General features: G+C 32.0%; 1 protein-coding gene across 1 annotated transcript; it reads right to left on the bottom strand.

The window, feature by feature from the left end:
• On the bottom strand, positions 1-26,926 carry LOC126890169 (venom carboxylesterase-6-like). Its single transcript, XM_050659022.1, has 4 exons — positions 26,825-26,926; positions 21,645-21,785; positions 15,793-16,126; positions 1-236 (listed from the first exon to the last, which is right to left on the bottom strand). Exons 1-4 carry the CDS (start codon positions 26,924-26,926, stop codon positions 1-3), a joined length of 813 nt encoding a protein of 270 aa, XP_050514979.1.
• Between the last annotated feature and the right edge of the window lie 678 nt (positions 26,927-27,604).

Genomic DNA, 27,604 nt, shown 5'->3' on the forward strand with positions numbered 1-27,604 from the left:
TTAACTTAAAGTTGATTTCATATAATCGAATGAACTATCTTTCAATAATGTCGTCCAAGGAACGTAACTTATAAATATTGGCAATATCATTTTAAAGGCATCTAGTATAAAATGTATAAGATAGATCTGATTTGTCAATATGAATGAGTCAGGTAACATTAAATTATTCAGTAAGTTTGGTATACTGCAGGAAACAGTATTAGGACCAAATTTACCAGCTTCACCAATTTTATCAACTATAATAAATAGTTTGTAAAATTGCTGTTTTTAAAAACAGCAGTAGGGGTCTAGGGAGGAGAAGACACTCGTGGCTTCAAAACTTACGGCAATGGTTCGGATTGTCATCTGCCGAACTATTCAGAATAGCCATGTTAATTGCCAACGTTTGGAACAGACAAGTCACAAGAAGAAGAAGAAGATAATATAGTTTATATACTGAGATTTCAGAAACTATATATTTCAATCGCTTTTGTTACCTTATTAAGATACAATGCTACAAGCATTCGCGAATAGTAAGATATAGCATTAGATAGACCCGCGTTAAACTGCCCCTCCCCCCACTTGCAAAAATAAAAAAACAAATAGCGCTGCTTAATGAGCTATTTATGAGCTTTCATATTCGGCAAATTAAAAATTTTGAGCTCGTTCCACTGAGAAGAAATTTAATATTTTAGTCTGAGTCACCCACTACTTAAAAATTGGAATATTGAATCGATTTTTGCGGCAGAATTACGAGCTATTTATGAGCTCTTGAAATGATATAGTTTCGATTTTTGAGCCCATCACTTTCACCCCCAAACAACCCTTTAATTGATTTAACTTAAGAGAAAAATGCTGATAAAACTTAAAATATATCGTATTGCGGATATAATTCCTATAGCTTATATATTCTAAGAATAAACTATTAAATCACGTGCATTTCGATTGTTGAGCTACAACCCCTTCTCAAGAAAACCACCCCATCTTCCGGTTTAAGAGAGAGTTGTACTTAAAATGCATTAAACTAATTATTTGGCGACTACACTGGGCTTTTCAAGTAAGCAATTTATTACATTTTTTATTAGCTTCAATTTTAGTGATGAAAACTTTTTTGTAAAAACTTACAGTTTTTGAGTTATTTATGAAAAATCGCTTTAAATCATGCGTTTTATTTCACAAAAATTAAAATATTTGATCTTTAATAACTCAAAAAGTATTGATTTATTTTAATAACATTATATAACAAATTTTGCTTATAATTTGTCTGTATCTCGATTTGTGGGGTTATTTTTAATAAAGTAATTTTCACCCCCGAGAACGGGTGACATATACCCCAGGCTAAAACCGCAAGTTGTTATTGTTAATTTTGTTTCTTGAGGTATCCTCTATCCGCTCACCAGTTTTCGTGAAAATGAATGGAGATTTACCGAAATCGAAGGTCATAGTTGATTTTTACCTTCAGTGACTGCACTATAGAAAGAAAATTGCAATTCAATAATTGATATGCGTATATTTTGCGAGCTCATAAATTATTAAACGATATGTAGTCGCCAAATAATTAATTTAAATTATTTTAAGTACAACTCTCTCTTAAGCCGGGAATATGGGATGGTCTCCTTGCGAAGGGGTTGTAGCTCAATAATCGAAATGCGCGTGATTTAAGAGTTTATTCTTAGAATATAAGCTATACGAATTAAACTACTATTTTAACTTTTTTGTAAAAGCTTACAGTTTTTAAGTGATTTACGAAAAACCGCTTCAAATCATGCATTTTTTTCACGGTATAATTAAAATGTTTGATCTTTAATAACTTAAAAAGTATTGACTTATTTTAATAACTTTATATAACAAATTTTGCTTATAATTTGTCCCTTTATTGATTTGTGCAGTTATTTTTTATAAAATAATTTTCACCCCCGAGAAGGGGCGGTATCCACTCTCAGGGTAAAGGCGCAAGGTGGTACCATGTGACCTTTGTTTCTTGAGGTATCCTCTAACCACTGACCAATTTTCGTGGCAATCGATCAAGGTTCACCGAAATTGAAGGTAATCGTTGATTTTTACCTTCAGTGACTGCACTATACAAAATAAATTGCAAATTACTGATCTAAATGCGCGTAATTTGGGAGCTCATAAATTATTAAATGATACGTAGTCGCCAAATAATTAATTTAATGCATTTTAAGTACAACTCTCTCTTAAGCCGGGAAGATGGGGTGGTTTTCTTGCGAAGGGGTTGTAGCTCAATAATCGAAATGCATGTGATTTAATAGTTTATTTTTAGAATATATAAGCTATAGGAATTATATCCGCAATAAGTTTTCTCAGCATTTTTCTCTTTTAAGTTAAATCAATTAAAGGGTTGTTTGGGGGTGAAGGGGATGAGTTTAAAAATCGAAACTATATCATTTCAAGAGCTCATAAATATCTCGTAATTCTGCTGCCAAAATAGATTCAATATTCCTATTTTTAAGTAGTTTAAAAAAACGTTTAAAAAATTGTTGACCAACTTTTGGTCCTGGCAAAATGCAAATTTGTTATAAGCGGTCCTTTTTGAGTAAGATTGTGCAAAAAATCCGAATTAGAATATTTTTCCTAGCGGATGCGCAGTGGCTTTTTGGACTAACTAGTAATAGGCTACGGTAATGAAAAATAAAAATATTAATGCCTGGTTGCACCAACACATCTTAAGCTACAGCTTAACCCTGCTCAGCTTATAGATAGGGCCGATTTAAGTGTCACATACGTTGCACCATAATTTTCAATTCTTATCAATACATTCCACATGACAATCCATTGTGGCAAGCTGAAAATTGATCTAAGACTCAATTGTGCAACGCATGTTGGTGCAACCAGTCATAAGAATACAACAAATAAACTTCTAATTAGATCGTTTAATTCATTATTCATTATTCTCTTATAATAAATATCATATTATCTAAACTCTAAAAACTCACTTCTCTAGATTTTTTGGCTGCAAAATCTTTAATCAAATTTTTACAGTCTAAGGCTTGAAAAAGCTCAGCATTTGAAACAAAACTGGCCGAACTAGACAATCTAGAATCTTCGTAAGAAGTCGAGTTACTCAAGTAGTTTTTGATTCTTTTCAACACGCTAAATGATCTTTCTCCAGATGCATTAGATGTCATCATGCATAGTAGAATGCGTAAAGCCGTGTCCATATTCGGAAATAATGTTGTTAACTGTTTTTCATGAATGATTTTCAGATACTCCAAAAGTGTGTTTCTCGGAGGCTTGGTAATCTTGTTGTCATGAGGTTCTCTTTCTTCATCAAATATACCTTTAACAAAGCATTTGAACTGTACACACTCTTCTCCCAAGTCGCCATCTATGTCGATTCGATACTTTTTAGTCAAAATAGTAACGTTTACTCTGATTTCTTCATTGGCAATTGATGATAAGTTGTTTTAAATCCATACTCTTCATTAAGACTGAAATAAACCTCGGACCTTTCATTCAATTCTGAATAAAGCGTGTCAATTACAACATTGAATCTTTAAGTTTTCTTTGCCATTAAAGTGGGGTTCAGTGGATTTATCTTCTTTGTCTTAGCCAGGTAGCGCTTTTCTTTTTGGTCGTCTTTTTATTTCAAGAATATAGGTTTCATTTTTAGACAACTCTTTTCCTCTTTTTTCATAGGAATCAAAGTGTTCTCTCAGACTCAATGCATACTGCTTTAGAGATTTGTATGTTGCAAGTCACATTCAAGTCTGTAGCAGTTAATGTTTTGCTACTCTTGTCAAAACGGTACCCCGTCAAAATAGCCCCGTCAAAAAAGCTCCGACAAAATAGCCCCGACATAATATCCCGCACACAAAATAGCTCCGACAAAATAGCCTGCAGACAAAATAGCCGCGGAATAATAGCCCGCCGACAAAATAGCCCCGACAAAATAGCCTCGACACAAAAGCTCCCTTCAGAATGCATCATGAAATCATTCCTTAAAAATACATTTTTTTCGGAAATGGTAATTATCCTCAATTCAGATGTTTATCTTAACCACATTAAATAAAAATGGTCTTTTCAGAGAACTCGAGTCCTGTCTTCCCTGCCTCTTGGAAGTTTGAATATTTAAGATAAGCGAAAATCAATGTTTATTTATGATATAAACATTTTTTTCTGTTTTCGGCAACAGTAAAATGCATTTTAAATTAAATGAATTCTTCCGTTTTGTCAAATAATTTAAATTAAAATAAAGTTTTTGGACACCTTGTATAAATAATTATGTAATTGTTTATAAGAGGCTGTTTTCGCCGGGGCTATTTTAGCCGGGGCTGTTTTGACCGGGGCTATTTTGTGTGTGATCTATTTTGTCGGGGCTATTTTGTTTGCGGGCTATTTTGTCGAGGCTATTTTGTGTTAGGGCTATTTTGACGGGGCTTTTTTGACGGGGCTGTTTTGACCGGGCTATTTTGACGGGTCACGGTCAAAACGTTGTAAAATACCGTACCACGTGTTTAGTAGAACAGCCATTCTCTTATTTGAAAAATTGTTTACTGATTTTAATTTAATTAGTAAAATTTTTTACCAAAAAAGTTTTTTTTTACAAAACGCTGCGGCCCCCTTTTGCTTGCGGCCCTAGTCCGCGGCCTAGTCGGCCTAGTGGTAAATCCAGCACTGAAACTACCAAAGAAGCCGAGGATGGCCACCGACTAGATGGACCGACGAAACAAAAAGAGTAGCGGGAAACAGGCTACAAGCGGCCCAGTGTAGAGGTAGAGACCACTGTGAACAGTGAACGCGATTGGCGGACTGATTATGATAGCATTAGAGTTTATTTCTTGTGTTTCTGGTACTGCCTCAGTCAATAAGTACTGCCTCAGTAAGAACTCAATCAATTTGCCTCATCAAGAAACCAAAAATCGTAAATGTCATTGTTACATATTTTTGTCTCACCCTGTAGACATAAGAATATCGCTTCATATGCTAAGTAAATTCATTGAATTTATCTCTGTTCCAAAAAAATGCGTGAGAATTTGAAGTTTATCCGTCTGGTTAAAGAAAGACGTTATAATATTTTGTAGACATATCTACATTCGGTTTTCAGTGTTTATATTATCGCCCAAAAATTGAACTTAAAACAGTCAGTTTGTGATGTAAAAAAGAGTTACATTGTAGCTAATGATCGTTTTGGCTCCAATATTCCTGGTAGTTAGATACACATACGTGCTCATAACATTATCAGAATGCGCAGGTGTAGGAGTGTGCACTCAGCAATTTCTTTCCTGAGAACTGTAGAACGAAGTTAGTTTTGCTGACTTTGCAAACTAATTTTGGGTGATTCCATACCAAGTAGGTTGGGCTTAGAATGTGTTTTGTTTTTACCTATTGGTCGATAAAAAGTGTAGGAAGCTTAGTTATTTTTTTTTATTAGTCAATGATTAAAAAAGGAAGGATTAAACTTTTTTCTTATTGGTTGTTTGAATGAGTAGGGTAGAATTAGAGGAATGGAGTGGGTTTTTGGAAGGAAGCGTTTTGGTTTAAGGAGGGAATTCATGTTTGGGCTTTCAAAGAGAGAGGTTTAGAGTTCAAGAAAAGCTTGTTTCACAAAGCTTGTGGCGGGAGCCGTCACGGCGCGGTTTCTGAAGAGTTTAGTTTTCTGAGAAAGTTAAGTTCGAAGACTAAGTTCCGACATTGTCCTTAATCAAGTTTTTTAAGTTCCTGAAAATGTAGTGTGAGAAGCTGTTCTCCACTTGGATCTACAGACCGAGCGCGTCTCATAAATTGCACGGCTTCGCACACTCGTACTTGGGACACGTCAGGTGTTTAAAAATTTGATATTATGTAGCTATGTTAAATTGTGATCGGTCCTGGTAGGCAAATTGTGAGGTTGATTAACGTCTGTTCCGTGAATAATCCAATTTCCATTGGAATTACGAATAGATAAATCGCCAAGTTAACACAGTGTGTAAATAAAAGTACAAGTGCACTAGTGAGTGAAAATAAATCGTCCAAAGCATCGAAAAAGTAAGATCTCTCCATTATTTACTGTAAACAGGTATTTTAGATGAGAATAATTATTCGAACAATATAAATAAAATAAAACCACTGATAAGAAATTCAAGTTTTGATGGGTCAAACAGACTTGATTTATTTTCGCAGTGCAGAGTCGGACTTATAAAATAAATCTAAAATAGTGCGAGAATTAAAAATCAATAATTTTAATTTTTACGGTGATTACGAACTGGCTTAAAGTTAATTTCTAAATTAAGTTTATAGATTGTGTCTAATATAGGTTTTTTTTTTAAACTAACCTTATATTTTATATTGTATTCTATACAGATTTTTCTAATTGTAACATTTAGCGGGGCACTTTTAGAAAATGGAAAGAAAGGATAATGACACAGGAAGTGAAACCGATGACGAAACGAAACGCAAAAGAGAAAACTTGGATGATTGTTTTAATAGAAGTAAAATTACAAAACGGTCACCAAGCAAAGCAGGCAACGAAAAAAATGAAGACATGGAAAATGTTATGATTACGATGATGAGAGAGCTCATGAATAAAAATGATGAAATGCTTCAGGAAATAAAACAAATAAGAAAAGAACAACAACAAACCAATAAAGAGTTAATGGATGTAAAAGTAGAGAATCAAAAACTAAAAAAAGAAGTAAAATTGCTACATGAAAGAATGGAGCAACTGGAGAAATTTAGCAAAAAGAAAAGCTTGATCGTAACTGGGTTGAAAGTACAAACAAATGATGATAAGAAATTAAAAGAAGAAATGGAAAATTTCATAGCCCAAGAGTTGCAAACACAAATAAAACTAAGAAGTGCAACAAAAATAGGAGAAACAGTATGCGCAATAGAGACAGAAACTTTCACGGATAAAATGGAAATCCTAAACAAGAAAAGTAAACTTAAACAGCATAAAGACCGTATCTATATAAACAACGATTTGACATCGAAAGAAAAAGAAATACAAAAGGAAATAACTAAAATAGCAAAGGAAGAAAGAAGCAAAGGTAAGCAAACGAAAATCGGCTACAAGAAATTAATAGTAAATGGCAAAATCTGGATATGGGACGAGGAGAGAGACCAGCTGATAGAAAATTCAAAAAACTAATAAACGAAGAACAGCGGCTGAAATATGGTATTGACATGGCAAAAAAAGGAATAACGACTTTGGAAAATGAGGGAAAAAACGATACAAATAAAGAAAAACATGAGGAAATAATAAAAATTGGAACCTGGAATGTACGAAGTACGTACGAAGAGGGTGCCTTAAAAAATTTAGATAATATTATGGAGAATTACAAAGTAGACATCCTGGCCTTACAAGAAACAAAACAGTTGGGAACTGAAATAGTCAAAATAGGAAAAAGAACCTTTTTTAAGAGTGGCGGGACAAACAGATATTTTGGAGTTGGATTTATGGTGACAGAAAAAATAAGTAAATTAGTTATAGACTTCCAAGCAATATCAGATAGAATATGTTATTTAAGAATAAGAGGAAAGTACAGAAAAATTAGCATCATTAATGCACATGCCCCCACTGAAGAAAAAGACCTAGAAACCAAGACAGAGTTCTATGAGAAGCTAAGTAATTTGATGGATAAAATTCAGAAATATGACATAAAGATAATCGTAGGAGATATGAATGCCAAAATAGGAAGAGAAGAGATTTACAGAAGTATAACGGGTGGAAAAAGTTTGCATAAGGAATCAAATGAAAATGGGAAAAAATTAATTGAATTTGCAACAGAAAATAAAATGAAAATTGTAAGCACAAGATTTGACCATAAGGATATTCATAAGATAACTTGGATATCTCCAGATGGAAGGACAAAAAACCAGATAGACCACGTATTAATAGAAAGTAAACATATCAGAGCAATTACCGATTCCAGAAGCTACAGAGGGGCAGATACCAATAGCGATCATATTCTAACGATAGCCAAACTTAAACAAGAGCTGCCAAGAAACCCAAGAACAGCAAAAGAAAGATTAACATACAGGATAGAATTACTTAAAGAAGAAAAAACGGCAAACAAATTTGTGGCAGAGATAAATAAAAGACTTCGTTACCCCACCGCAGAAGATATTGATGAAGAATGGAGGAATATACAGATAGCGATGACAGAAGCAACGGAACTATGTCTAGGAAAAGTACAAGCAGAGAAACGAAGAGACTGGTTTGACGAGGATTGTAAAATAGCATTGATACGTAGAAATAAAGCAAAAATAGAAAAAGACAAAAATAATACACAGGATACTACAGAAAAATATAAAATGGCAAGAAGAGAAGTAAAACAAATCTGCAGAAAAAAGAAAAGAGAACATCTTGACAAACAGTTGAAAACAATAGAAGAATCATACGTAAACAAGGAAATAAGAAATTTCTACCAAGAAGTAAAAAAATCTCGAGGAACTGCAAAGAGTAAAACAAGTTATTGTAGAGGTAAAGACGGTGTGCTTTTAGGAGAAACAACAGAAAAATTGAACAGATGGGCGGAGTATTTTGAAGAACTATTAAATGAAAATAAACAAGCAGAACCCCAGGAAATAAAACAACATGAACAGGATAACACAGAACAACAACGTGAAGAAGAACCTACACTACAAGAAGTAAAAGAAGCAATATTGAAGCAAAAAAATAACAAAAGCGCAGGAGAAAGCGGAATTCCGGCAGAGATTTTTAAAGTAGGAGGAGAAAAGCTGCAAGAAAAAATTTTCCGACTAATATTAACAGTCTGGCAAAAAGAGGAAATGCCGCAACAATGGAACAATGCACTCATCTGTCCAATCTACAAAAAAGGTGATGAAACAAGTTGCGAAAATTATAGAGGAATATCGCTATTAGAAGTGGCCTATAAAATACTTGCAAAAATCATCCGAAATAGATTGCAAAAGGAGGTAAATAAGATCATTGGAGAATACCAAGGAGGTTTTAGACCAGGAAGATCAACAACAGATCAAATATGTTTATTAAAACTAATACAGAACAACAGCTACGAACAAAATTTGGGACTACACATGTTGTTCATTGACTTTAAACAGGCTTACGACTCAGTGGACCGAGATATGCTATATGAAGCAATGAGATCCTTGGGTATTTCAGGAAAGCTGGTTAAATTAGTGAGAATGACGCTCAACAATACAAAAAACAGGATAACACTGGAAGGAAATTTTTCAAAACAATTCACAGTGAATAAAGGACTGAAACAGGGTGACCCTCTATCTACAGACTTATTTAACTTGGTACTAGAACACATAGTAAGAAGGATAAAAATTAATACAAGCGGTACCATATTTAACAACAGACAGCAGTTTATAGCTTACGCTGATGATCTAGTCATCCTAACAAGAACAAAGGAACATCTCCAAAAAATATTCCAAAAGTTCGAAGCGGAAGCAAAAAGGTATGGATTAAGAATCAACCAAGGAAAAACACAATACATGGTAATGAAAGGAGATATAAATAAAGAGGATAACTATATAAAAATGAAAGGAGAAGGAGATGAATATAAATTTAAGGAAGTAGCAGAATTCGAATACCTGGGAGTGACTGTAACCAGTACTGGAAGGGAAGAAAAAGAAATAGATAAAAGATTATTGAAGGGAAGTCGAGTTGTGGGTGCCTTAAACACGATATTAAAAGCAAAAAATGTATCAATAAACGCGAAAATCAGAATGTATGAAACGATAATACGGCCCACAGTGTTGTATGCGAGCGAAACGTGGGTAATGAATCAACAAGAGGAGAAGAAGATACAGATATGGGAAAGGAAGATCCTGAGAAAAATTTTTGGAGGTATACAGATAGCGGAGAAAACCTGGAGGAGACGAACAAATGAAGAAGTAATGAGGATGTATGGGAGACCAAAAATAACGACAAAAATACGAGCCCAAAGAGTTAGATGGCTGGGACATATTACTCGAATGCCAGAAACTAGAAACGTCAAACGAATATTGAATGACAGAGCATTGGGAAAAAGGAGACGAGGTCGACCAAGGAAGAGATGGTTAGAGGCTGCAGAGAGGGATTTGGAAGAAATCGGGGTGAAGGACTGGAGAAAGAGTGCAGAGGACCGAACAGAATGGAGAAATATTATCCAGAATTTAGAAGCCGTAGGCCTATAAGGCCTGTTAGCGCTGTTATATATATATATATATATATATATATATATATATATATATATATATATATATATATATATATATGTTAAATTGTAGCTAGACCCGAAAAATAAACATGAAACCATAATAATTGTGCCAGTTCTCATATTTATGTCATTGCATCGCAAATTCCCTTTGAAGAAATTTGCGATACATTTTTGTAAATTTTTATGATTTTAAGTTATTTTTCGGGTGTAACTACAATGATATTACTTATGCAAAAAATTATGTTGTCTCTCAGATTTAAAATGCGTTTATCTCGATAACGGTTGAGTTTAGCGAGATGAATGTAGTATACCTTTTTTACAGATGGCGTAGCTACTTTTGCTATAACTACTCAACGCTTAGTTACTCTACCTACCTATATACAATTTGTATTATATTATCAAAAAAACAAGCATTTACTCTGCAAATTGTATATTTTGCTTATTTGCTTTGCATTTTCATATGAAAATGCAATTTTATCTTGTATAAAATTATACAAGATTTGCGGTATCTATCTTGTACTTTTTTTTGAACTAGGTGCAATACTTAGGTAATATTATTATGAATAAAAAAAATTATATTAAAATACAATGTTAAAAACTTTAATAATATCGATACATTTTTGGCAAAGTAACGTAAGTGGCATTTTTGGCGAAAATCATGTTTTTCTATTAAACTAACACTATTATTATTTAGAAGATACTGCCAAAGTGTAGTAAGCCTAGAATTACTTTAAACATAATATAGGCTTACTACACTTTGGCAGTGGCTTCTGAATAATAATACCGTTAGTGTAATGAAAAAACCTGATTTTCAAAAATGTCACTTACGTTACTTTGCCAAAAATGTATCGATATTAGCAATATTAAAAACTTTAATATTACGTTATATGAATCAGTAGAAACGATTATATTTAAATTTGGTAAATTATAACTCCGCACGACCACGCAACTCGAAACACAAGTACGCAAATACGGTTGCGTGAAGCGTGGCTCGAAGCCGTGCAATTTACGAGACTCGCTCGGTCTGTAGATCCTTGTCTGTTCTCCTTTCGTAACTTCCTAGTCACAAGCCAAATGCCGCTGTTAGGCAAAGAGCCAGTTTATTTTAGTGTATACTTACGGTGACCATATCTTTTGAAAGAAAAAAAAGTACAAAAAACAAAAATGTATTAAAAACGCAAAATTTATCTTGTTATTGGACAAATATAACTTTTTGGCATTAAAAATAAAAATAAACTATGTAGCTAAACATAAAAAAATATATCAATTAAACTAAACAACACATTACTTTAACTTTGAAAAAGTTACAAGCCTGTAATTAAGAGTTTTTAGATGATGGACCTGGAATAGCCTCAACTTCTTCCGGTTTTTTGCATTATTCATATTTTTCTGAATTTAAAATTAATTTAAGAAGGTCAGGCTTCGACTGAAGTAAATGAAACATTTCATACAAGTCTCATCAAAACTTTCGCACACCAGCATCCAGGGCCTATTTTACCACTAGGCCCGTGAGGCACCTGCCTCGGGACCGCATTTTAATGGGGCCCGGAAAGAAAAATTTTTATTGCAATATCAAAATAAATTTTCAAAATTCGTTCATTTACGAACAAGAAATGATCAATTTAATGATGACTCCATTGTTGATTTTCAAGCAACGTCACCTGTCACAAGTAGGTACATCTCCGTCATCTCCTATAGAAAACGACAATGCCAATAACTCTTTTGGCCAAAACATTTAAATCTGGAATTTCAAAATGAAAGCTATGTTAGTTTACAGTCCTAAATGTAGCCGTGTCTATTGTTAGGTTTGTAAACTGATTAACTGATTTCCACGAAAATTCTTGTTCTTCTAACTTTCGATGGGTATAATGACTGGAAAAATTATCAATAGGACAGTTATTGGTAGGTTAGCCAAGAGAAGTAGTACAGCAGGACAAATTGCAAAATGAATGGAAAAAAAAGTTATTTAGAAGAAAAGGAACATTGAAGAAACTTTCTTCAATGAATAATACCAACCATTAAATTTTTGCCTAAGAACGGTCTATCCTTTTATGGTTCAACAACCAAATTATTTACAAAAAAAATGACATATATACAGTGTGTCGCATTTAAGTTGGAAACTGAGCTATATTTTGGCTATAAAAATAAATAAAGATTTGAAGTTTTACAACGGTTTTACACAGTCATACAGGTTGAGTGTTCATATTTTTTAAGACACTCAGCTGAAATAAAGTTTAAACGCAGCCTACTGCGACTCCACAAACAGGGTAATTTTTCGATATTTTGCTTCGCGTTAGAAATACCAGAAAAAGTTATTTGAAAAAGTTGTTCCAAATATTATTCTAACCCCACTTACCAAATTTCATGACAAAGTTCGCACCTTTAGTTTTTTCATTATTTGTAGTCAGGACCCTAAAACTTAAAATTGGCTGGCCCGACGAGATGTATCTCAGGACGCTGAGATGAATTTTAGGGTAACTAAAAGTGCGAATTTTGAAGTTAGAAGAAAATTTGGAACAACTTTTTCAAATAACTTTTTCCGATATCTGTCGATAACACGAAGTAAAATATAGAAAATTTACCGTGTAGGTATGTAAATTCGCAGTAGAACACGACTAAAATTTAAATTTCAGTTGAGTATCTTAAAAAATGTGAAACTTCAACCTGTATTACTGCAAAACTTCAAATCTGTATTTATTTTGATAGCCGAAATATAGGGCTGTATTCATCTTAAATGCGACACACTGTATTTAAAAAATGTTTAATTGCTTAAGTATTAATTTTATTTATTGATAATAAAAATTTAAATTTTTTGTGCGACCATATTTCTATTAAATAATTAATTCATTTAAAAAAGTTATTATTACTATTAAATCATATTTAATTAAAAAATTGTGAAGTGCCGAAAATTGTGAAGTGCCTCGGGCCTGATTTGAAGTAAAAATAGGCTCTGCCAGCATCGCTGCCTTGAGAGTGGATATGGACATTTGTGACTTTTCCGACGTCCAATAATAATTATTTATTACAGAAAATAAACGCTCGATAGCCGTACTAGTACCCGGTAGACAATAAATAAATTCGCATAATATTTGTAAGTTTTTCAGTTTGAATTGATCTACACACTTAAAAACTTTAAGCCATCGATCCTGACTATTTTTTTCTTCACTGTTCCACTCAGCAATTTTTTCACTTGTAGCCACGTCTTTCAAAATTCCCAGTTCGTCAAAGAGTTGAACTTCGTTTAACATGGTTGCCTTGGTTATACAATTTAAAAGCTTCGAGAGAATAACAAACATCGTTCCATGTTATTTCACTTCTTATGCGAGCTCCACACTCTCGCCGAAGTCGATTGAGGTTCAACAAGTACGAGAGTGTAGATGGCCACCTTGTGTAACTTTGCCTCACTTCGTTCTACTTCCATTCTCTGTCGGTCTGGTCAAAGGGATCTTTGTCGGTATCGCACCGCTCTTTGTCGGTATCACACTTCCTCGCGAAGTAGAACGAGTGTGTAGAGAGGGTACTTCGGACTTCGGACTTCGGTCAACTTTGGCGAAGTAACTTCGCCGAGAGTGTGGAGCCCGCTTTAGATCTATGCTTTTGAATAGTTTAAATTCATGAAAATTTGTACTCCAGTTTTCTAGGTAGGTTACACATTTTGTGTAAAAATGTTTCACTTGTGCACGACTTGTGTTTTGTGTACGACCACCGCACCATAAGTCTAATGTTTCACACACTTAAAATGTTTTTAAAGATCATTCATAAACTACCAAACACTTGATATGGATATTGAAGAAACCCACTTTGGATTTACACTACTAATCCAGAGATGCTTGGATGTGAACCAGGATATGTACGTCTGTTTCATAGATTACAACAAGGCTTTCGATAAATTCCGCCACAAAGAGCTAATGGACGTCCTCAAAAGCAAAACAGTTACAATACAATGACCTTTGAATTATAACAAATCTATATTATATTAACAGCAGGCACACATACGCATTAACGAACACGCATCAGATGTGTATTGTCACTACTACTATTAAATGCATACTCTGAAGAAATTATGAAAAAAGTTCTTGAGGGAGAAACAGCAGGAATAAAGGTACCTAAATGGAACGCCAATTAACAACATTAGATATGCGGACGACACTATCATAATAGCGGACAACCTCCAAGACCTCCAAAAGCTAATGAACAAGATAGTTGAGTATGGAGAACAATATGGATTATCAATAAACATCAAGAAAACTAAATTTATGAGGATATCAAAAACCCAAAATAATGGTAAAAGACTGACAATTAAAGGTAAAACTTTAGAACAAGTTGAAAACTACAACTATCTTGGCACAATAATTAATCACACAAACGATTACTCCAAAGAAATCAAAGTTCGAATAGAGAAGACAAGAACCAACTTCAATAAAATGAGAAAGGTAGTTTGTGCAAGAAAAACTGGCAAGGTGTTATATTTCTCGACTCTGCTTTACGGGATAGAAGCATGGTCAATTAACGCGTCGACTACTAAAAAGTTGGAAGCATTTGGATTGTGGGTAAAGGTACCTGAAGATAGCATGGACCGAGCCTGTAACAAACAACGAAGTCATGAGAAGAGTCAACAAAAGAATGGAAATATTGGAAACCATCAAGACATAAAAGCTGCAATACCTGGAACAGTATACAAAGAAATTTGTTTAAAAGTAGTAAAAGATAAAAATATTCATTTTTTAGAAAAAATAAGTACATTCGCGTGTCCTTAGAAAGGTTTTAAAGTACATTAGGACAATATTTAAAAATAAGTACTGTCCTACTTAAATAAGTACATATGGTCACCGTATGTATACTACACTACCTAAGTTTCTTTTTGTAAGCAGATATGGATTAAGTGTTAAATATAATCCTAAATACCTCAAAAGTTATTTAAAAGTCAATATGAGCAGATTTGGAAGTTTATTTATTTTTTTTTTGCTGAAACTTTTTATAAAAATTAACATTTTTGTACTATTCTTTATCTAAATTCAGTGAAAAGTGCGTGCTTTGGACATTAACAACGTAAAGAATAAGGACAGGACTATATGACAAGGTATTGTTTGCAAACCTTTTTATTGTTTTTGTAAACAGAATCTCGTATGTTTTCTACAAGAGATCCATCATTTCATTTTTAATTTTTAATTTTAATAAAAAGTTGATTCATTTTATAATAATTTTTTTTTGATTGATAATATTATTATCTGATCCCTTTCTCATTTTCATAAATGAGAAATCAACATAAAAACACTAAGGTAGGTCCTGATATATTTATATTTATGTAAATGTGTTTGTATCTTATGATGACTATATATTTTTATTAACTTGTTACTTTAATTATTTTTTTTTTTTAAGTTTTAAGTATGTTTTGTCTTTCATTTTCTTTTAACTATGGCGCCCCCCGAGCAATTAAGTTTCTATTATATTTAAAATCTATCAAGAATCCACACCCCTAGATCTCTGAAGACTTACAGCTACCGAGGTACTCCGTAAGGTTACGTAGCACTAGGTATATTTTTATGTTTGTTTAATTTGTCGAGTTATAGTTTATCTTTTTTGCCTTTGTTATCCACGCTGGAGCTGTTATACAAAAATGGCTTCCACCGTCGAGGCTTTGGCATTTGACGTGTTAATGTTACAATACAGGAAAACAACTTACCTGCTGATTTTGGAGAAAGTAGATGATAGCCAACGGATCCACCACCAGCACTTAGACCGCCTATTGTAATATCCTTTGGATTACCTCCGAAATGACGAATATTGCGTATGGTCCAATCTAGTGCCATCACTTGATCCTTCAATCCGAGATTTCCTGGGCAGGCTGAATCCCCAGTACTCATAAAGCCAAAAACTCCTAATCTGTACTGTATCATTACTACAACTACATTTTGATTAATAAAATGATCTGGTTTACACGCGTCGAAAGAGTTACTGCCAGCAACAAATGCCCCACCGTGGATCCAAAAAAGTACAGGAAGGTCAACGCCTTTTATCTAAAAAAAGTATTTTTTAATATTAATCATTTAAATTTTCTGCGAAAATCCGTTATCGCATATGCTGGGTTGGGATAAAGTATGGAACCAAGCAAATATCTTTGAAACGAAAACAACAATATTTATGAAACTTTGCATACAAGTACAGTGATATAAAAGGCATCTGATTCCATATTTTTTGTTACTACTCCACTTCAGATTTCACCGGAAATACCCTTAACTTATTTAATTTAAATGGGACACTCTGTATATTTTTGCAAGTTTTAAAAGAACTTGTTATTTTTAATTCATACATACCAAATTTGGAAGAAAAAATTTGTTAAAAATTGTCCGTAGATAATTGTTTTATTAATACAATTAGACCAATAAAATAAAATAAAATCAAAATATAATTGCGTACAGGTTGAAATAAATTTTTTATCAAACTTTAGGTCAAGACAAAAGATATTTTCAAGAAAGTATATGATTCATATGAGGGGATCATTGTTTAAATAATTAAAAATGGGTAATTTTTGCACAAAATTTACTTTTTTAACTGCTGCAGTAATTTATGTTTTAATTAGGATTTTCACTATTTTTTTCTGTGAAGGTGAAGAAACTATCTTTTATATAAGACTTACTAAATTACATTTGACCCTCAATTTATTTAAATAATCTTAAATCCAAATTGAAAAACAAATTTCCAAAAAATATTATTTGCATTATAAATAAGCACTATAAAATATTTTGTTTTACAGAAAAAGTTGCGCTGTAGTACCAGTATAAAGTATAAAAAAATTGGTTGATAAATATAATAACAGTTTATGAGATATTTGATTTGTTTATTAAAAATTACCATTTTTTCAATTGCAAAAACGCGGTTGTTGCCGATAGAGTATATAAGTTTTTAAGGTCTCATTTTTTTGCTTTTATATATATTTTCGATAAATCCATTGACAAATCAAAATTTATTATAAACTCCCCTCTAAAATGGCGTTTGAAAATTGTTGTAATTTGTTTAAAATTAGTTTTTTTAATAACATCGCCGGGATTAAAAAATTTGAAATGATTTTTAGATATTCGTGTTCCTGGTAATTTTTGACACATTTAAAAAAGAAAAATATTTTGCTAGAACCATTTTTTGCCGAGATAGCTTTTCCAAGTTTAAAAATTCATAATTTGTTTATTTGTCAATATTAACATTTAAAAGTGTGTAAGTAGGTACATCTATCAACCCTACTACTCAACAGTGCCATTTATACATAGAGTAAAAATTGTAGAATATTTTAAAAATAAATGATTTTCGTAGCTACCTTAAATGAAATGTTTTTGCATGAAGAGTGTTGCAGTAGTAATTTGCAATATCTTCGTTAATAGCGGGCCAATTTCAATGTTTTTTTTTAGAATAACATATAAAAATAATAACATCTAAATGACCATTTTTACAATAAATATTCATTAATTTGTTATAAACAATTTTTTTCATTTTTTTTTCTTCAGATATGATATTTAATTAAAAAATGGCACAAAAGATAACCCCATAATAGTATTGAAATAAACTTTTTTTATAAAACAGTTAACAAAATGATACTGAATTAGCATTAAACATTTGTTAAAGAAACATAAAAAGTTTTTTCTTTGCACAATAATAAAATATAAGTATGTGAATTTAATATTTAATTTTATAAGCTATATGTACATACTTATTACTTAAGCTATTTGTTATACACTCTATGTACATACTTATTTGTTAATTTTTATTCCCTTATATACATATAGTAAAACCTCCGTTAACCGAAACGGCTGACAGTTTCAATCATTTCGTCAAAAAAGTAAAATTTTATCGAAAAACGGAAACAACTCGATGTTAATTTGTCAACATCGTCAACATTGCTTTCATATAACTAAAGAACGCAGTTTAATATACTCGTACAACAAATTACGAAATCACCTATATAATATTATCTATTTTTTAATAACAATTTTGACAAAGAATACTATTAATTTGATACAAGAAGAATACAAAAAATAATATTTGATATTTTTAACCCAGATTCTTGTTATCCGAAACGGCTTCCCCCCCCCCCCCAAATTATTTCGGTTAAGAGAGGTTTTACTGTATATATATTCTGGCCAGTTGGTTGCTTAAACCAGTGCCAATAAAACATAAACACACACATACTGTATATATATATATATATTAATATACATAGAGGTTGTCCTCAATTTTTTTATATAATATTTTCTCTTGTATTCACATTAACTTTGTGAGCTTTTGCCAGTGATTGGTACAAAGAATAAAATTATTATATTTCTGTAACAAAATTTGAATTTCGTTAAATTTTTAAAATAAAAATTTTTTTAATACTGTTTTGTGGTTATCTTTGGTGTCAACTTTTATTTATGACAATATTAGAGAAAAACATTTTGAAAAAAGAAATAGTTTATAACAAATTGACGAATATTTATTGCAAAAAGGGTCATGTATGTGTTATTATTTTTATACGCTACCCCAAATTAAAAAAAAACATTGAAATTGGCCCATTATTAACGGAGATATTGAAAGTACCCCTCCAGCAATTTTCAGACAAAAAGTTTTCATTTAAGCTTTCTAGAAAAAATTTTTCTATTGTAAATTTGTCAAATATTACCAGGACATGAATATCGAAAAATAATTTCAAAATTTTTAATCCCGACAATGTTATTAAAAAACAAATTTTAAACAAATTACAACAAATTTTAAACGCCATTTTGTAGGAGAGTTTAATTGAAATTTTGATTTGCTAAAATGCATTTAGCGAAAATGTATATAAATGCAAAAAAAATCAGATCTTAAAAATTTTTATACTCTATCGGCAACAACCGCATTTTTGCAATTGAAAAAATGGTAATTTTTAATAAACAAATTAAATATCTCGTAAACTACTCAACATTTTTTAACCAATTTTTTTTACACTTTATAGTGGTACTGCAGTGCAACTTTTTCTGCAAAACTAAATGTTTTATAGTGTTTATTTATAATGCAAATAATATTTTTTTGGAAATTTGTTTTTCAATTTTGATTCACAATTATTTAAATAAACTAAGGATCAAATTTAATTTAGCAAGTCTTATATAAAAGACTGTTTCTTCAGCTTTGAAGAAAAAAAAAATGTGAAAATCTTAATTAAATCATGAATTACCTCAGCAATTAAAAAATAAATTTTGTGCAAAAATTACCCATTTTTAATTATTTAAACAATGATCCCCTCATATGAATCATATACTTTCTTGAAAATATCTTTTGTCTTGACCTAAAGTTTGATAAAAAATTTATTCCAACCTTTACGGAATTACATTTTGATTTACATGTATTGTAATTTTATTTGATCGGGCTAAACGTAGTAGGAAATAAACGAGTAAGTACCATCTATACTCTATACTAAAATTGTTGTTTACATGCACTGCATAAGTTATTTGAATTTAGTATAGTAGGTAAAACCGTTACTCAACTAATTGACAGAAATAAGTTGTTTTAAAAATGGTCATTTAAGTGAAAAAGATCATATGGAAATATCAATGATAAATCGGTTATGGTGAACTTTCAATTTTTAGAGGTAAATTTTCCAAATTGATCGATTGGACGTAGAGGATTCATATAGCGGCACGCTCGTTCTCCGGTCCTCAACCCGTTAGATTTTTTCTTTGGGGTTATCTATAATCACGTGTTTACGTTAGGCGACCAACATGCGCACAGGATTTGAGACAAAGAATAATAATTGATGAATGTGAACTAATACGTGGAGAAATCTTGCAAAGAGTGACTCACGAATTTATTTATAGGCTTGCATGTTTTCATGAGGTGAATGGCAAGCATTTTCAACATTTGAAATTATTTTTTTTTTATTTTTAATATCATTGGTCTAATGTAAATAAATTAACTTATTTTTTGACTGTAAAGAGATTTACTTTCTTGTTTTAAGAGTTTTTTCTTCCAAACTTGGTATGTATGAATTAAAAATAACAAGTTCTTTTAAAATCTGCAAAAATATACAGGGTGTCCCATTTAAAGTAAATAAGTTAAGGTTATTTCCGGTGAAACCGGAAGTGGAGTAGTAACAAAGAATATGGCACCATATGCCTTTTGCGTCACTGTACTTGCACGCAAAGTTTCATAAATATTGTTCTTTTCGTTTCAAAGATATTTGCTTGGTTCCATACTTTATCCCAACTCTGTATACACTAATATCAGACAGAAATTGGACCATAAGACTCAAAGGTAAACTGCATAACAAGACCATGGTTAGTGTATATGCTCCGACGGAAGAGACTGATGAAGAATAGGTTGAAAGATTCTATGAGGAACTAAAAGATCCCATTTCCTATCTCCCTAATTCAAGAAAGGTCTCGAATTCATTCTTTATAAGACCAACTGATAAATCTGAACACACAATCAATATAATAGTATTAAACAGGAAGATTTCTGTTGTACCGATGGACTATCCATAAAAATTTTCTTAAATCTCCCCGAAAATATGTTAGAAGTCGTCATCTCACTAATTAATGATGTTCTAAAGACAGCCATAATTATTCCTCTTCATATAGGTATGTACCGGTATTCTACCGGTACTCTCCAAAATTATTGAGAGACTCATAAAAGCCCGACTTAGGTCCTTTCTAGTTGAAAACAACATTTTATAACAAAATCAGTGCGGCTTTTTAAATAATAAATGTACCACTGATGCCATGTTTTCTGTACATACTACATGAAGTTTATCAAGCACTGAACATCTTCACACTGCCACCGTTCTTTGCGATGCTGCCAAAGCTTTTGTTTGTGTAAATCACGATATTTTGATAAAAGAACTAAATTTCCACGGAGCTGGAGGTATTTCTTTGAATTGGTTTCAATCTTGCTTTGATAATAGGAAACAATTGGTTAGAGCAAATGTCCACCGTCCACCGAGTTAGTAAAAAGTTATGAAGAAGTGATTCAGATAATCAAGAAACTAAAAAAAAATAAAACAGAACGCCAGGGACGGACGGAATTATGGCAGTGTTAATTCTTTATCTAATAATATTAATATAAATGATGAAAGGGTGGCCAATGCGAGTCCATTATACTATTGGATATAGCAATTGAGTCAGTACCCGTAATCTTAAAGTTTGTATATATATTTAATAGTTGTTACAAAATCATGGGGCAACCGGTTTCGAGGCTTACACTTTATGACTTATTTTCAGGCCCAGTACATAAAGTCTTCACAAATACAAACTACAAACTAAAAATCACAAAAAGACAGACAAGACAAAAAGACAAAAAGACAAAAAGACAAAAAGACAAAGAGACTTTGTCTTTTTGTGATTTTTAGCTTGTAGTTTGTATTTGTGAAGACTTTATGTACTGGGCCTGAAGATGAGGTATAAAGTGTAAGCCTCGAAACCGGTTGCCACATAATTGTGTAAAAACTATTAATAAATATACAAACCTTAAGATTGCGAGTACTGACTCAATTCCTATAGCCAATAGAATATTAATATAGTTGGAATCAATACTTACATCTGGAGAATAGACAGACAAATATAAACAATCTTCCGAACCAATAACTGTAGGATTCGTAATACCTTGAGTTTGAACACAGACAGATCTATCGTACGTACAATCCAATGTATTAGTCCAACTTGCTTTGGGAAGTGGTGGCTAAAAATAGGAAAATAAACAATTAGTTGTACTAAAAATTTGAGTAAAATAAAAAAATAAAAACAGCTTATGTTTCATCTCAGTTCAGAGATAATCCACCTGATGGATAAAGTTACCAACTTTGAAGTAGAGGGTAAGTAGAACCTAAATCCAAATTTTCAAGCAAATCCGTCGTGAAGCTGAAAATTGCACTTCAAAACGGTCATTAATTTGTCTATAACATTTCTCTTAAATGGTACTGTTTTTTTTACAATTTTTGAAATTGTATAAATCATTTTTTTTTTTCGTCGATCGGATAGCTCAGCGCGACTAGCGGCTGACACGCACTTCACTTCGACGTGAGGTATATGAGTTCAAGCCCAACCAGGCCATCGGAAAAACAAAAAAGGCTAAGAGTAAGAACAGAACAAGTAGGTCGAGGTGGAGGTGTAGGTCGCGGTGGATGCCACTAGTTAAGTCGCGATCGATGTCGACATCACATAGCAAGGAGATCACCTGCGCTGCCAGTCGAGCTAGAACCACTATCAAATGATACAGTCGAACCCGCTTATTAGCGTACCGGTTATAGGAATATCCCGGTTAATACAATATAGATTCGAGGTCCCGAAACGTTTTCATTTACCCTTTAATAAATTTATCTGTTTATTGGAATATGGTTTAGTAAACTAATACCGCATAATAGGATAATTTTTTCAGGTTAACGAATAAATTTTTGTGTACAATTTCCTAAAAATTTAAAATTTTCCTGGTATAATGGTTTGTCGATAAGAGCTTCGAAAGCCTGCTGTTATATTATTGTATAGTATTGCGGTTTGTTAGGTACCTAATAAACACTTCATTACTGTGTTATGAGTAAACGCTCCTGTCCCACAGAAAATTCAATCGTTCACCGACAAGGTCATAAAATAATTTCATTTGTCTACAAATTTCTATAGGTACATTATTGTCACCCACTTGGCTGTTTTTAGAAACAGCATTTTTCTAAAGATTATTTATTACCAATAGTTGATTTTTTGTTCGGAAGTCTTTTCTAAAACCCAATTCCAATTTATTTTCTAATCGTTTCGTAATTATTTTTGTAAATAGATTATAAATTTTTATTGACATAAAAAGACCTAAAACCATATGCATATACATATTGACATAGTATGTACTATTCGTATGTACTATTAGTATGTATTATAAATAAGTGTATATTCGACACACTTATTTCAGCTTGCCACCAATGATCGGTTATTAGAATATCCCGCTTATAAGAATATTTTTGCTTGGCACGAATGCTAGTCCAATAAGCGGGTTCGACTGTATAGTTTAATGAAATTTGAATGACAAAAAGACTGTGCTTTTGCGATGTTGTTTCAGTCAAGTGATGATAGTGATGAAATCGACACCCCCATCGAACAAGGTTGTAACTCATTTTTAGCGATTTTACAGGAGAGGCAAAAAACGAAAACATGAATTTTTAAAAATTTGTAGCGAAATGATTAGACTATTTTACACTGATGTGATATGATATTTATAACATAATAAGGGATTACTATGAGATGTATGCTTTGTAATTTTATTAGCTATTGAAAATATTGAGTTTGATTGAGATACAACCTTGAGATTAAACATGAGTATCCGTAGAAAAAGGTTGTAACTCGCCTAACAACCATTTTACACTCTCCCTGTTAATTATTTTTCCCCTTTAACTATTAAGAGGTTGTATGCTTTGAGTTATATGCAATATAGCTAGGAGGAAATTAGTTTTTATGGTATATTTAAACAAAATATCAATTCACAGTTTACACAATTTTAATTGGAAATTATAAATTTTACAATAACTTTAATATTCTATCACTATGAAAAAAAAATGATATAAAATATCTCAAATTTTTCGCATTTTTATTGCGTATCTGTAAATATTTAATTCTAAACCATTTTACTTTATTACTTTACTGTTTTACTATTAATATCTACTTCAAAATTAACATGTGTGTCCTTAAATAGGTTAAAATTTAGAATCTGCTTCTGATTTATTTCAGTTACGGATTTAGGCTTGCCTGATGCTTTGGCATATCGTATCATGGTTATCCATCCATAGGTGTGGAGCATATACGACTTAATATTTTTCGGTTTTTCTATAAGGGCATACATTGAATAACCCTCGTTTTGTGAATGTGCTATTTCAAAAAATATTTATGTAATGTTAATATTAAACTTTTTCACTACATAGAAGTACGTAGCAAACACTATTCTATACTTATTTTGTCCACCGCAACTATCAAAAAGGAAAAAAAGTCCGTAGATCCTTTTTTACTTATATTTCGATAAATTGACTTATGAGATGCACCATAAGTTTGAATACTTTATAAATTAAACATACGTGCAACAAAGTTGTAACTCATTTAAAAACCTTGTTAATCGTCAACTATAAAGAAAGTAAATATTTAACATAGGGAGTATCCAGTGTTACTGCCTTTTCACGCTAGAATGGCACACGTAAGTTAAAATACAACTTTTTTCAATGGAGTATTAGCCAAACTATTGAGAATTAAACTATGTCGTTTATATTGACGTGTGCGCAATTTTTTGCTGAATTCGCCTGTGTTGAAATCTGAAAAAAAATGTAACTTGAGTTACAACCTTGTTCGATGGGAGTGTCGAAATGTCAGCTGTAAATAATCAGATCCTCCTTCATATTTCAAAAATTTACAGTATTTAAGTGCTTTAGAAATTCAAAAATAAACTGAATACAAAAAAGGGATTATATAAAAAGTATCAACTAAGATAGCGCAGGTAATGACAACTTGGCTTCGAACGGACCAATCACAGGGAAGCATCCTTGTAGGCCACGCAGTAGACATCCATGTAAAACAAACTCATTTTATTTTCAAAAGCATCGATGTAAACCTCCTGGATGGCATCGCGCTAAACCTCCATCGTTCTTCCATTCATTACAATGTGTTTGTTTTACATGGATGTCGACATCGACCGCGACCGACACCTTCACCTCCACCGCGACCCACTTGTTCTGTTCTTACCCTAACGCGTCAGTACAAAATTCTAAATATGAATCTGGCGCTTAGACTGGAATATGCGGGCATCTGATCGGCCTATGAGGGAGCAGTACGGCAAGGGATAAGGGCTTGCGGCTCGGTGATACTCCCCATAGATCCCTACAGGAAGGGCGTTGACGCCTAAAATACCGGTGTATATACAGGGTGTCCCAGACTAAATTAGCCACGCTATATCTCTTAAGCGAATAGAGATTTTCGAATGGAGCAAAAAGTGGTCTATTCTACTTTTAATACTCTTTAGTATGGAGTAGAAAAAAATCATCCCCTAAATATTCATCCCTTAGTTACAACCCCTAACTTTATTTTTTTTAATAGCACCCTGTATATTTTTTTATAGTTTTGGATGTGGTCTTCTATTGTCTATTTGACACATTTTTTGAAAATAAAATCGGTTCGTAAATAACCAAGAAAATATCAGTTTAGTTTTGGTAATTATGTGTCCCAGACTAATTTATCCAGGCTATATTTCTTAAACGAATAGAGATATTCGAATGGGACAAAAACTGATCTATTACATTTGTAATACACTTTAATATGGCGTAGAAAAAATTACCCCCTAAATATTCATCCCTTAGTTACAACCCCTAACTTTATTTTTTTTAAATAGCACCCTGTAAGTTAGGGACGAATGTTTTCTACGCCACATGAAAGTGTACTACAAATGGAATAGATCAGTTTTTGTCCCATTCGAAAATCTCTATTCGTTTAAGAAAATATAGCTTGGATAAATTAGTCTGGGACACACAATTAACAAATATAAACTGATAGGTTCTTGGTTATCTATGAACCGATTTTATTTTCAAAAAATGTGTTGAATAGACGATAAAAGACCACATCCAAAACTATAAAAAATATACAGCGTGCTATTAAAAAAATTAAAGTTAGGGGTTGTAACTAAGGGATGAATATTTAGAGGATTATTTTTTTTACGCCATATTAAAGTGTATTACAAGTAGAATATATCACTTTTTCTCCCATTCGAAAATCTCCATTCGTTTAAGAGATATAGCGTGGCTAAATTAGTCTGGGACACCCTGTATATGGCTTATTTGATTTTATTTATTCTATTTGGGCTCATTTTACATATAAATCACTAGCAAATACTATAAGGAGTTATACTGTAGTGATATAAAGAGATATAGCAAATAATATAGAGAGATATAAACCTAAAATTGTCTAACTAACGTTGTTATTTAAAATTTTTGGAAAGATCCTTACATTGTTGATATGTTTATTTATTAATAATATAGTAAATATGTTTTGATATCTACATTTAAAGGATTTACTTTAAGTGAATTAAAATTAATATTAAAATAATATTATTTTGAAAATCAGTAAATTGTAAACAGTAGGCCCAAAAAATATTATTAACATAATATTGTGTAAAAAAAACGCCAATGTAAACAAATTTAATCTTAAAAAATACCGCATCAATGAAAAAACTTAATTATTTACCTAAGGGGATAGGTACGAACTTTCGGCTTCAATGCTATTTAAATGGGATTCATTTTTTTCGAATCCTGAGAAAACTAATAAGTATTTTTGAAAAATTTAAACGCCGAATGAAAGATTACGTTATAACCGCGGGCCAAAAGTCCCTGAAAACTTCTATATTGTTTATTTTAATAAATTACAGGGCTGAAAAATTAAGATAAAATTTAGTGTGATTTTTAATTTCAAATATCTCATTCAAAATAAACTTTTTATTTATTCTAAATGACTTTCCGCCCTCGGTAATAATTTTGTCTTTCATTCTGCGTTTAAATTTTTTAAAAATACTTATTAGTTTTCTCAGGATTCGAAAAAAATTATTACATTTAAAATACATTGATGGCAGGCGTCAAAATTTTGCATTTTGTTCCTTTCCTCTTAATGTCGATTTTTAATTGTTATTCCGTAAATTCTACGTGTTGGTGACACTAAGCCCTTGGTAATTCCTTTCCATCGCTTTTATTCTTGTATAGATTGCAGACATACCGTTTTCCATTTCCATTCTTTTGGAGGTCTAGGTCCTTCGTTTTCTTCTTTTGGTATCATAACTCTGGATAGGTCTTTGCCTCTCCGGTTATGTCCTTCCATTAAAGTCGCTCTTGTGTCATTATCGTCCACTCTCTTACATTAGTACATTCTTTCACGGTTTTTGCTGTAAATTTTAAAGAACCGTTTGGATTGACATGAAATTTGGCAGAGGCATAGCTAACATGTCAAAGAAAAAAGTGATATGGTGCCGATGTGTGCTTTTGCCCTGGGGTTGAGTTTTACCCCATCTCGAGTGTGAAAAAATATATGTCCAAGATAAGTCCCGAAATGGATAAACTGACTAATTTTAAGCAACTTTTGTTCTATAGAATTTTTTCACCAAATCAATACTTTTCGAGTTATTTTCAAGTGAATATGTTCTTTTTTCAACAAATTAACCACGTTTTTAGACGGTTTTTAGCAAATAACTCAAAACGTAAGCATTTTGTGGAAGAAAAAAATATTCTTAGCAAAAATATAGCCTATAAAAAAGTGAAGAAAATGATGTATATATTAGGTCTCTGTACCTAGAAAAAGCAGAGTTATAGCTAATGAAAATAGGTTCATATTCGAAAAATTCCAAATATAATAATTCAATGTGAAATATCCAAATAATGAAGCATTCTTGGGGAAAACGCTTTACAAATTTCTTAAAGTGCTTAAAAAAAGCTTTATTTCTGTATTTATAAAAAAAATTTCTAGTATCAAATGTAAGCAAGTTACGCTCAAAATAAAGTT

This window comes from Diabrotica virgifera, chromosome 8, assembly GCF_917563875.1.
Source record: "Diabrotica virgifera virgifera chromosome 8, PGI_DIABVI_V3a".
NCBI classification, from domain to species: Eukaryota; Metazoa; Arthropoda; class Insecta; order Coleoptera; family Chrysomelidae; genus Diabrotica; species Diabrotica virgifera.

Coding starts and splice junctions, on each gene's coding strand:
- LOC126890169 (XM_050659022.1), bottom strand. CDS start 26,926: ATGGAAGGACATAACCGGAGAGGCAAAGACCTATCCAGAGTTATGATA. Junction 16,127..21,644: donor TGTCTGTCTATTCTCCAGAT/GTAAGTATTGAT, acceptor TACTTTTTTTAG/ATAAAAGGCGTTGACCTTCC. Junction 237..15,792: donor ACTTTCTCCAAAATCAGCAG/GTAAGTTGTTTT, acceptor TATTTATTATAG/TTGATAAAATTGGTGAAGCT.